Genomic DNA, 13,124 nt, shown 5'->3' with positions numbered 1-13,124 from the left:
ATTCTCCATGTATCTTGAACGAAATGAAAATCTTGTACACTTAGACAACCAATTTCAATATATGTATAAAATCAATTAAAATGAATACCATGAACAYGAAATAWTAAARAAATCATAAAAATCTCATGAACAATTAGATGTATCTTTTAAGATTTGTAACTTCCAATTAATTATTGGGGGTTACAAAAAGGTTGAATTACCAAATTACCCTTATCATTAATTTATAATTTAGATTTGAACCTAAAGTGAAGAAAGAATGTGATTGGTCAAGATCGGTTTCCATAGTTTATACCATGTGGTTGGTTTCTATTTGAACCAACCTCTATATATATATATATATATATATATAGGGTTGGGTTCTGGTGAGAAACGTAAGATGGGATCTTATCTCCACCCTTGGATCAATCTTATTGAAGATCAACACTAATGAGATACATCTAGACACACCAGATCAATTCCATTATAAAGCGTGATTCATAGGTAGATATGAGATTAAAAGTAATCAATGATGGAGATCCTTGTTACGCTTCTCACGCCAACTTTATTTCTCACACGATCATTTTTTTTTCTCTCTCTCTCTCTCTTTCAGTGAGAACGAAAGTAATGTAAGAAGGGTGAGAAAAGATTTTCACCGTTGGATCAATTTTAACTGAAGATAAACACTAATGCGATGTACCGGGATGTACCAGATCATTTCATGTAATAAGGGCAATTCATGGGGTGTAGGGTAAGCTTAAAGTGATCAATGGTCTAGATCTCTTTTTACGTTTTTCATCTTAACTTTTATTCTTACACGATCATTCGTATTTCTCTTTATATATATACACACACACACAAAAATAGGCATTTTGGTCGGTTAAACCGTCAAATGAAGTGGTTCACTCTGCAGACAGGACCAAACTGCACTGTTTGGGTGTTTTTTTTTACACACCCGTCAGTCTCTGGCAAAACCAAAACCGAGAGTAGTAGAACATCTGTAGCTGAAACACATACCCTTGAAAATGTTTGTTAGAAAAGAAGTTAACGTACAGAATTCCAAGAATGCCACAATTTAATTGGTTTGGATCATTTTTGTTCAATTCGTTGATTCTTGTCCCGATTCAGAAACGAAAAACAAAAAGAAAGGCTAATGTTAGAAATGAGTAAAAAGAAGAAAAAGAAATGGTTATTGGGAAAGAAAGAAAAGCATAAAGCAGAGAAGAAGAGTGGTTCCATGGATATAAGAGCTTGGAATTCTAAAGTTGAGAGCATAAAGCAGAGTCTTGGTATATATTTCTGAAGATGTTTCTATTCTCTTAACTTTTTCTTTATCTGGCTTTCTTGCATCTGTAGCAATCTCCATTTGCTTTCAAAAATCCATTCAAATTACCTCATACTCTTTATCAACAACCTCTTGCTCGTAACTCTCGATCTGTACAACAAATTAAAAACAGGTTCAAAAATGTCTAATAGACCACTTTATATGATCAAATAATAAAACCTCCTATTTAAAAGTGGTGTAATAGTTTTTTATGACCTTTTTTCTGGTGTCGTAACAAATTTTTTTGAACAATTTTATTTAAAAAAGAAGAAGATCGTATTAGCTATTTTACTATTTAAAAGAATGTCTTATAAAAACTATACAATAGCTAAAACAATGCTTTGTATCAAAGAAGTCATTAAAAAAAAAAACTTATTATAACACCTTTAGATAAAGAAATAATATTAATTTTTAGGTGATATTTGTTTTTGTAGTAGTATTAATTAGAAAGAAAAAAATAGGGAACACATTGTATAAAAATTGCAAGAGTGGTGTTCCAACTTACTTTCCATTCAAACCTGTCAAGAGTATCCTAAAGAACACCCCTTCATATATATATATATATATGTATATATATCTTTTTTGCTTCTATATGCTTATGATTGATTGAAGTGAATCTACCTCCCTCTTCTTTAACAACCCTTGATGCTTTTTTTTCCTACCTTTACTTTCATCCAAATCTCATAAAAGATGAAACTCTCCCTTATTTGTAACAGTCCATTTTTCTCATCTTCCTTGACCTATTAATTATGGGGATTGCTACTTACCGGGTGACCATCATTCTTGTTTGCATCGTGTTTCTATCGATCCAATCAGAAAGGGTGTCCGCCATTACAAGCATCGATCTTGCTTTGAGATGGGGAGAAGACACATTGTTTTCAAGAAATGTGCGGGTGTTGAAAGCAGTTGAACAACTGGATAAGGAGTTGAGTATAGCACCCACACCCGCAATGATGTTTGATCCAAATCAATCCAACAAAAGGCGGATTCGAAGAGGATCCGACCCTATTCATAATACAAGATGACAAGTTTCTGAAACAGAACTGAAGGAAGGAACTTTGGTCCAAAGTGATGATGGTTCACAAGTTGTTTTATAGGTTGGTTTGATTTCTATAGTTTTGTTTGATCCAAAAATTCAATCTCTCTTGTTCATTTTGAAACCATACCTAAATACACAGATTGCAGACTGTATTTTTCTTCTTTTAATTAGCTCTCAAAGATTTATAACTTGCCATCTTCCAGCATTTCTCAAAACTCTCTCTCTCTCTCTCTCTCTCTATATATATATATATGTATGTATGTATGTATGTATGTATGTATGTATGTATGTATGTATGTATATATCACATGGGTTGGGTTCTGGTTAGAAAAGAAGTCATGGTTAAAAGTGTAAGAAAAGATCTCCATCATTGAATCATTCTTAATTGAATGTCAACATTAATGAGGTGCACCGAATCAATTCCCTTCTAAAATACAATTCATGAGTAAGCATGAGATTAAAAGTGATCAATGATTCAAATCTCTTAATTATTAGGCTTCTCACCATAACTACACGATAATTCGCCTATATCATATACCCATAATGCTGCAGGTTATGAATCAATGAAACCCCAAATAGATAAGAAAAATAGCTTGCATCTTTTTAAACCTAAATTCAACACTATGGTCTTTTTGGACAATGTATGCTGCTTCAGTTTAAGTCTAGCCTCTATTGAAAGAGGCGTGTTAGCCTCTATTGAATGTGCAATGCACATCTTTTATTAGGTACTAACGTTCTTCATCATCAATCACTGTCTCCTCCCTCTTTAGAAATGCATTATCATTTTAGAATACTATTTTATAGGACTTAATTTTTTAGAATTAAAAAATTAATGTGTCATATCTAAAAGTGTTACAATAAGTATATAAGACGTTTTTGAGCGTCATAATGGATTTTTTTGGACCCTCTTATAATAAAATGTCGTATTAACTATTTTATAGGACACTTTTAAGAAATGTCATATAAATCTATCTTTTCATATGATACTTTTGAGAATTGTCCTATAAACCCATTTTTATGACATTTTCTCAAATAACGTTCTATAAAATAGTTAATACAACACTTTATTTTAAAAGAGTTCAAACGAGATAACTTCTGTTTTACGAATAAATTAGTATTTATCAATAATTTTTGGTTATTTTATATTGTCTTTATCTCTTAAATTTTGTTGACATCGAAAACTTCTTATGTTGATGCCTCGATTAACGATGTCGATGCCTCTATTGGTGACATGGTAATGTTGTGATCATAATACGACAATGAACATACAGAGTAATGATTGTGGACATAATTGGTTTTCAATTTATCATATCATTATCACAATAAAATAATATCATAGAAAATCATCGATTTATCAAAAGTATTACCATACTATTATCACAATAAAATCACATCATTATTGACAACATATATAAATGCTAACAATATTTAATAGATAAAGACATATATAAGATAACCATAAATTGTTGATAAATACTAATTTATTTTTATTTATTCTAACTTTTGTTAGGTTGATTAATTTGGAGGCTCATAAGTGTTCTCACTTTATCATAAAACAAGAATGTTTTCGCTTGAATCCTATACACACACACACACACACACACACATATATATATATATATATATATATGTGTGTGTGTGTGTGTATGTGTGTGTTGGGGGGTTGTTTTGAAAACCCGTGAAATTGTGATATCCTTAAAAACTTGTGCATCATGTGTTATTTCATATGATTTTTTTTCTATCTAAGATTAGAGTTTAGAATATTAATTAGCATATATTTGTTTCACATATACTTGATTCACAATATAAACATTTTTGACGTGTTTGTGAGACAAAATATACGTATAAAGGTTCCACATTGTGAGCCGAACACATATGAAACACATTATAAAGTAAATATATGTCTATCGATACATTAAATGCTATACTTGGACCGAAAAAAACCATGTAAAACAAAACCTTAAGGTAAAAGTTCTTACAGATCTCACAAATTTTAGAGTTCTCAAATGATTAAGCCTCAATATATTTGTAAAGACAAAAAGGATCATGCAAGAAGTAGGGGTGTACAAAAAACCGTCAACCCGCGAAACCCATCCAACCCAACCCACTAACAATCCAATTAAACCCAACCCGCCAAACCGCCAACTCGTCCACCCGCCAAACCGCTAACCCGCCAATTAGGAGGGTTGAAATTAGGCTCAACCCGCCCAACGCTACCAAAATGACCCTCTTTTCCGGCGGACACCGCTGGAAATCCGCCGGAAATTGGGTTTTTCGGCGGATTTGTCCGCCGGAAAAGAGGGCACCGGTGTATCATTTTCCGTCGAGTTTTCCGGCGGATTTCGGCCGCCAAAAATCTTTCGCCGGCTTAATTAAAAAAATTAAGAAATTTTCCGTAGTGTTTTCACGCCGGAAAAAATTAATCAAATAAGATTTTCATATTTTTTTTATTTACCGGCGGACGGATCCACTGGAAATCCGCTGGTGATTTTTTTTAATATTTATTTAAATATTTATATAGTTTTAAAAATTATTAAACAATTTCAATATTACCGGCGGATGTTTCCGCCGGAAATCTGCCGGAAAAAGAATTTTATTATAAAAATTTTATTTTTTGTTTATTTTTAATAAATATTTAAAACCTGTAAAAATATGGATAAAACTAAAAAATTAAAATGCAACCAAATATCATACACTGATTAAAGTACACAATTGTTACAAAACATATACCATTTAAAGTATCACACAATGTTACAAACAAATTAAATTGTTCCAAATAAACAAACGATATTCAATTAGATTGACGTAGTTCGTTAACCAAAGCAGTCATATCATTCATTTGTTTCAGAAGTTGCTCCTCCACAGTCTGTCGACGCTGATTTTATTCTTGTAAATCCAAAACTTGGACCTTTAAGTTTACAATTTTCTATAAAATAAATAAAACGTTATAATATTTAATATGAATTATAAACTAGATCGATAAACATCATCAAAAGAAAAAAAAGACACATACCCGCTTTTCCGAAGACGATGAACCAGCTTTCGTGTAGTTGCCGGTCAAGACACAATTGGGATCTTGGTTGTACTCAAACCCAAATAGACGACCTTTTCTGCTTCCCCCAACCGCTTGCTCCCACAGCTCTTTATCAACTAAGGGATAGGTAAAGGGATCATCGCCGTATCTTTGGCTAAGACCCGTTGAATACTCATCCTATATATGGTTTAAAAAAGATTGCAAGTCAATTTTGACAGCATAACGGCTGTAAATGGGACGTTTCCAGACAAAATAATAGTGATAGATACGAAAATTGTATCCAAAACAATCCTAACGTTTGCCCAACAATTGACAACCCAAATTAAAGCATGATATAACGTAAACAATTTTAATGTTTGCCCAACAAATGGCAACCCAAACTAAAGCATGATATATACGTAATTTCTAACGTAAACAATCTTAATGTMTGCCCAACAAATGGAAACCCAAACTAAAGCATGATATATACGTAATTTCTAACGTAAACAATCTTAATGTTTTGCCAACAAATGACAACCCAAACTAAATAATGAAATATATACGGTCCATTAAAGCAAATACGGTCCGTTAAAGCCCAACACAGTTCATTAAGGCCCAATCCGATCCATTAATGTCCAATACGGTCCATTAATGTCCAATACGATCCATTAAAGTCCAATACGGTCAATTAAAGTCCAATACGGTCAATTAATGTCCAATATGGTCCGTTAAAACCCAATATGGTTCATTAAGGTCCAATACGGTCCGTTAATGTCCAATACGATCCGTTAAAGCCCAATACGGTCCATTAATCCCCAATACGGTCCATTAATGTCCAATACGATCCATTAATGTTTTTTAATTTTTAAAAATGATTTTTCTTTATTTTTATATATTTTTTTTATTATTTCTCCGCCAGAAAAGGTTAGAAGTTTTTTTAATTTCTTAAAAATAAATTTTCTAAACATATTTCTGGCGGATTTATTTTTTTTTTAAAATTATTATTTTTCCGCCGGAAATCATTAAAAGATTTATTTTTTATTTTTTTTAAAAAGATTTTTTAAATTATTTTTAATTTTCTGCCGGAAATCCGTCGGAAAAGGTTAAAAGGTTTTTTTATAATTTTTAAAAATTATTTTTCTAAAAGATTACCGGCGGATTTCCGGCGGAAAATTTAAAAAAATTAAATCCGCCGGAAATGTTTTTATAAAAATCTTTTTTAATTAATTTTAAAAGATTAATTAACCCTTAATGTCCAATACGATCTATTAAAGTCCAATACGGTCAATTAATGTCCAATACGGTCCGTTAAAGCCCAATACAGTTCATTAAGGCCCAATACGGTTAATTAAAGGCCAATACGATCCATTAATGTTTTTTAATTTTTAAAAATGATTTTTCTTTATTTTTTAAATTTTTTTATTATTTCTCCGCCGGAAATCCGCCGGAAAAGGTTAGAAGTTTTTTTAATTTCGTAAAAATAAATTTTTTAAACATATTTCCGGTGGATTTTTTTTTTTTAAATTATTATTTTTCTGCCGAAAATCATTAAAAGATTTACTTTTTATTTTTTTCAAAAATATTTTTTTTTAATTTTCCGCCGGAAATCCGCTGAAAAAGATTAAAAGGCTTTTTTTAATTTTTAAAAATTATTTTTCTAAAAAATTACAGGCGAATTTCCGACGGAAAATTTAAAAAAAATTAAAAAAAATAAATCCGCCGGAAATGTTTTTATAAAAATCTTTTTTAATTTTTTTTCAAAGATTAATTAATTTTAAAAGATTAATTAACCCTTAATTAAGAAATCCGCCGATAATATAACAAGTTTAATTTTTCCGGCGGATTTCCAACAGAAGTCAATAAAAGTTGACTTGAAATAAATCAAAAAATGGATTTTTGTTCAAGAATGAAATCTTGTGGAAGGTGCGGCTGGATCACCTTCTTTTCAGGGAGAGGTAATGTTGCCTACTCACACGAACCCATATCCTTGCTTTTCTATCAATCTCTAATCCTAATCTTCGGAATAGTGCACCTACACGCCTTCATCGACGTTGTTTTTCCCCATAAATTGACCACCCAGGTAAATCGCTAATCGGAAATGCCGGAAATACCCATAAAAGACGCCGGAAATGCCCAGTTTTCTAGTAGTAAACCCACCAACCCGCCGCTAGTATATCATTTTTATAAAATTATATATATATATATATATATATATATATGTTTATTATGTATATATATTATTAATGTGTAAATTTTATATAATTTTTATGGATATTATATTTTATTTTATTTTAGCTAAACATATAGGTTACCAAAAGAGTTTCACGATCAAAAATTGATGACAAATAATCTAATTAATAAGGAAAATTATTGATTTTTTTTTGCAGCAACAACAAATTGATATATTGGAGAATACGAATGATATTGATATATATTTGATGGACGAATCCATCAATCTATGACGCTCTTAAAGAGTTACATTAGAAAAATTATCTAAAAAAGTTACAATATGTTTATAGGATGATTTTGGACGTCTTAACAAATTCTATGATGTTTTTAAAATAAAGTGTCGTATTATACTTTGGTTTTTAGACAAAATCAATAGAATTTTTCGGTTTACATATAAAGTGGTGTTTGCTGTGAGTGATTGATGAAGAATGATTCATCTCCAACAAAGAAGACGACCTATAAATTTGTACACCGGAATTCGCCCAATTAAAATATAATGCTTTTGTTTTTTATTAGTCTTGAAGAAAACATAATTTTAACATCTACAAATCAAATACAAATACGCATTCAGAAATTATAAAAGTTATATGTATATAAGAGAATCATAAAAATGAAGGCTTTAATTAATGGAGTTTGCAGTTTTTGTTGAGTAGATTTGTACAGATTACCAGCCCTCAAATTTCTTGGGTTTAATATATATATATAAAGTGAAATTAATGAATCAATCCTAGCTAGCTAGCTAGATGAAGATGATTGCAGTTAGTAGATGACTCCTCCAACTCCACCTGTCTCCGGTGAAAGTTCCGGTGGCAGCCACAGGCAGCACATGTGAACTCACCAGTCGTACCTTCTTCTCCGGTGGCCATGAACTCCCGGCATCCATCAACAGCATACCCACCGATGTCGGCTGCATGATTCTTCTGGCATTCTCCATACCTAAACGTCTGAATGAGTGAAGCACTTGAAGTTCCATTAGAACCTGCAGCACTAGTCTTTTTCATGGATATGATTGAATCTCTCTCTCTCTCAAAATGTGTTTATGAAGAAATAATAAATGGGTAGCTTTTGGTTAAGTGGGGGTGTGATTAAAATATTTGGTTCATAAGTGGTGGATTAGGTTTGTCGTAATTTTGTATAATTTAATAATGAAAAACTATTAATTATATGTATTAAGCCTTGCAGACAAGTTTTGTATGTTGCCACTTGTTCCAATGATTCAACCACTATACTATACTATATATGGGATGTTTTTTAATTTGTTTCTTTAATTAATTAATTAATTAATTAATTACAATAAGAAATTAATGATATATATATATATATATATATATGAAGGCTTACGCTTACGCTTACTTTGTTGATGTAAGATGGATTTTACAGGAATTGTTTTCATCATTTATGCAAATTGATGGATGAATCGTCACAAAAATACGACTACCTACCTGATTGATGCTTCTAATTTCATGGCTTCTTGTATTGTCTTTTCATTAATGAAAACCAAATTCAAATTATTAATTTTACATATATTTTAAATAAACTATTTCATAATTCATTTAATTGATACATGCAAATATTTTAATTCAAGTTCATACGGAACTAGGATAAAAAATATATATGACAAAATTTTGAGTTTTACACTTCATATGGGCCTCAAGATGTACCCCTCCATCCCAATTAATATTACATTACATGTATTGTATACTAAACTTTATAAATTCAATCCATATTATCAATTATTTAATATAATGTATACCTTTTTTTTTTATTTATAATATTACATGTATTCTGGTTGTCATATTATTTGAATTGTTTTTTTAAAAATTTGCATATTTTTTCAACAGAGAAATTAACAAATGATTGGTTTGTCACCAAATACAAATTAATCTTTTTTCATACGACATCTATAAATCAACCAATAAATGTTGAAATATATATATGTCAAAAAGGATTTTCAAAACATTTTAATTTAATATCGTATTATTATTTTTTTGGCAACCCAAAACAATCAAAATCACATATGAGAAGTTATTTCATAGTTGACTTAGCAGTTAAGGCTAGTAAGATTCGAACTTGAATCTGTTGTGTATTTGAGTACTAACAATAAATTATGATTAAAAAAAGTTCCTATTATTTTCTTACCTGATAAAATGTTTAAGGTGATGTTTGGATTACTGAAGAATGAAAATGACAATGAACGTATGGAAGAAAAGGGATTCCCATACCCCCAAGTTTAACTCAAAATGAAAATTTGAGCTTCTAAAAGAATAAACCCATTATATTATATAAAAGCAAACATTTTTTTTCATTCTCATAAGTTACTGCGTAGTACCTTTATAACCAAGTCCGTATTTTCATTGTTTATGTTTTCTGTTGCAACCTTTACATGACAACAAATTGGAGCAACGAATACGAAAAATTCAAATAACATAGCCATTGTGTTTTTTATTTAGACCGGAAAGACGTTGCACATAACTTAAGTTGTGAGTGAATAGTGATGACAGAAAGAAGATAATAAAACTATACATAAATGTAGCATCTAAGAATTTTAGAAGCAAAATTAAAAAAATACCAAGAGCTCAGACATGTATTCTTGATAAATTCCACAAACCCTGGTAATTGGTATGCATTTCCCTGTAGATATTTTTATAGTTTTAAAGGTAGAGTAAAATTTACTGAGTCAAGTAAATAACAACAAGTATAGGAATGTTGCCATACAAAATTAGATTCCAAGTTATTTTGTAATTTAGACGGTATATATGCAAGCAATAAACATGGAGTAGAAGATATATTGAATCATAGGTGGCAAATTAGAGTTGGTTGTACACCTAACCATACATGGTCAAGTAGCAGTAGCTTATGAAATTAGTAGTATTTGTAAGTAGAGTTGCACTTATGATTTCCCAATTCAATATAACCGATCTCTCGTTCATTCTGGAGAGGAAGAAATACATTTCTTTACAAGCGAAACGGAGTGGCATGGACGTTCCACCCAACTTATTATTATTTCGTGTATGTTAGTAAAACAGACGACAATAATAATTTCATATAATTAAAACAGGCAACAATAACATTTCCAAAGGACCCCATGTTTTTGGTTACATAGCCCATTGTCTGATTGCAGATTTGTACTTGTAACATGCATTCACAAAGCTAAAGGATGCGAATAATATGCACCCACAAAGCCATCGATCAACAAATAAAGAAAGCTTAATTGGACCCTTCAGTTAGCCCAACTAAACCAGGATATTGGGCCATAGAATAAAAAAGAATAGTCGAACAAGTTCATTTTTTATTTAAAATAAAAATTACTAAATAAAAAGAAATATTACCCAGAATAAGAATATACTAAAAGTTATTGTTTAACTTAACTCTATAGTAAATTACAAAATCGTCCTTGTCAGGAATTCGAAATTACAAGAAACATATCATCAAGGATTATGTTTCATCCATGGCCATAACCACCGTTGGAGGTTGTTTTTTGTTTTTTTTTTTTATAAATTAAATTTTTGGTCTATAAATATTCAAATTCAAAAGATAGGCGTTAGTTTTAAAGTTGTACTAAAAGAAAAAAGAGAGAACAAAAACCCACCTCACCTAACATCTTTTATCTACATCTACATATGGTAGATCATGTTCTTTGGCATTACGATTCAATCATATCACTTCTCAAATGGACATGTAAGCTTTCACAGTCTTACTTTGCATGTGTGCTTCATAAAACCAAATTTCTTACTCCCTCAACCTCTTTCCATCTCTCGCGGGAAACAAGAACAAATACATGGATGAAGTATTGACAATTTGTTATCAGTTTTTGATTTCGAGTACTATATATTTGAATTCATGACAAACAAGAGCAGAGAGTAAGCTAGAGGAAAAGAATATAGGTTTAGAGTTAACTTAGGTAGGTGGAGAAGAAGGAGAGGGTGCTCCAAGTTGTAGTCGCCGACGATTCATCAGAGAAGGTTGGTTGCTAGGAATGGGATGAAGATGGGTGTGGTTTTTCTGATAAATATTGTAACATGTTGCACAAATGCTATAAGGACTTGTACATTATTTTTGTAATAGATAAAAGATTAAAATATCCCTCATTAATTGTAGGTCGGTTAGGACCAATAACCATTTTCAAAACCAAATTGAAACATTGCTGATGATACTTGTTTCCTTGGTATAAGGCAAGGACAATATTTGTAATTTAGTCATAATTATAAAACAAAATGATAAATCCTAATATAAAATGACATACCCAACAATGTTCCCGTAAACCAATTACAAAATGATTAGAGTCTGTTATCAAAGTACATCACTCACACATAGCATGCAAACTCTATTCAAGTCAAAGGACTATACGTACAACGACCACATGAGAAACGTCTACGACATTCACATGCCATCCAATCAAATGTTCTCATGGTGAGTCACATCCGGTACGCAATATCTCATAATTGTATCCATATGTGGATTCCATATCTTCATATGAATCCCTACATATATTAGTCGTACCATATTAATTCAACCTAGACCCGAATAAATATTTGATTAGGAACATTTTAGAATACAATATTCTAAGGTTATTTTTAAGTTTAGATATAACATAGAATAATAATTAGGCAATGTCTTTCATTGTCCGAACATGATTATCCGATGATTGGCTTTTAGACATATACACTACCAATGATGGAGTAATGGATTTAGGTATCCACATTGGTAAGAAAATGATAGATTGGAAGAAGGAGGTATGTGAAAGTAGAATAAGATCTCCTTGTGCCAACTCAATTACACTAATTATATATTAAAATTCATTAGTAGTAAATTAGCGAATTATGTTTCATCCTAATTTTGTTATAAATTCCCTAACAAATTTGGACGCTACGTAACGCACAATGTCACATGCTACTGAATATTAATAAACACATCGGTAAATAACTAATTATATAAAGTAATATTTCCAAAAGAAAGTCTAAAATAAAAAGGTGTTGTATTTAGAAGTTAATAATAATAAATTTACCAAAAGAATTGTTAATTTATTTAAAAATTAAGTTAGTGACAAGTTTTAAGCGTGAAAATTAACAAATTAATTCAAAATATTAAATTGAAGTAGTAAATGGTCCATGTCCTCCTTGTCTATTGCATTAATATTTTGAAATTTTGTTGTTTATCATATTTATTTGTCACCCATGACTAAAGATGGTCAAATGGGCCCGGCCCGGCCCGTAGCCAGCCGAGGCCCGTAACCGGAACCGACGAGGGACCGGGACCGGTGGTAACCGGTTGTGAACCGACGGTTATGAACCGGTTTATGATTTTAGCGAATTCTTGGACCGGAACCGGTTATGAAACCGGTTATAAGCCCGGCCCGGCCCGGTCAACGAAAGTCAATTTAGCCATTAAAAGTCAAAGGAGCCGTTAGAAATGGTTAAACTAGCCGTTGGAGCCTCCTTATGACTGTTTTTTTTCATCTTTCTAGCTACCAAAACATGTATAAATAGATATGGGAGTTCCTTAGTTTGTTACCAACTCATCTCATCTTCAAAAACGCAAAAAAC

At 31.1% G+C, this 13,124-nt stretch overlaps 1 protein-coding gene across 1 annotated transcript; it reads right to left on the bottom strand.

Annotated features, from left to right (window-relative positions):
- Positions 1–8,286: 8,286 nt before the first annotated feature.
- LOC112514935 (mini zinc finger protein 2-like) lies at positions 8,287–8,596 on the bottom strand. Its single transcript, XM_025121579.1, has one exon. The coding sequence runs from the start codon at positions 8,580–8,582 to the stop codon at positions 8,313–8,315; it is 270 nt and encodes an 89-aa protein (XP_024977347.1). The 5' UTR covers positions 8,583–8,596; the 3' UTR covers positions 8,287–8,312.
- Positions 8,597–13,124: the final 4,528 nt, after the last annotated feature.

This window comes from Cynara cardunculus (assembly GCF_001531365.2).
Source record: "Cynara cardunculus var. scolymus isolate 2C chromosome LG 6, CcrdV1, whole genome shotgun sequence".
NCBI lineage: Eukaryota > Viridiplantae > Streptophyta > Magnoliopsida > Asterales > Asteraceae > Cynara > Cynara cardunculus.
Note: the sequence above shows the minus strand (reverse complement) of the source record. Positions and strands in the feature narration are given on the sequence as shown.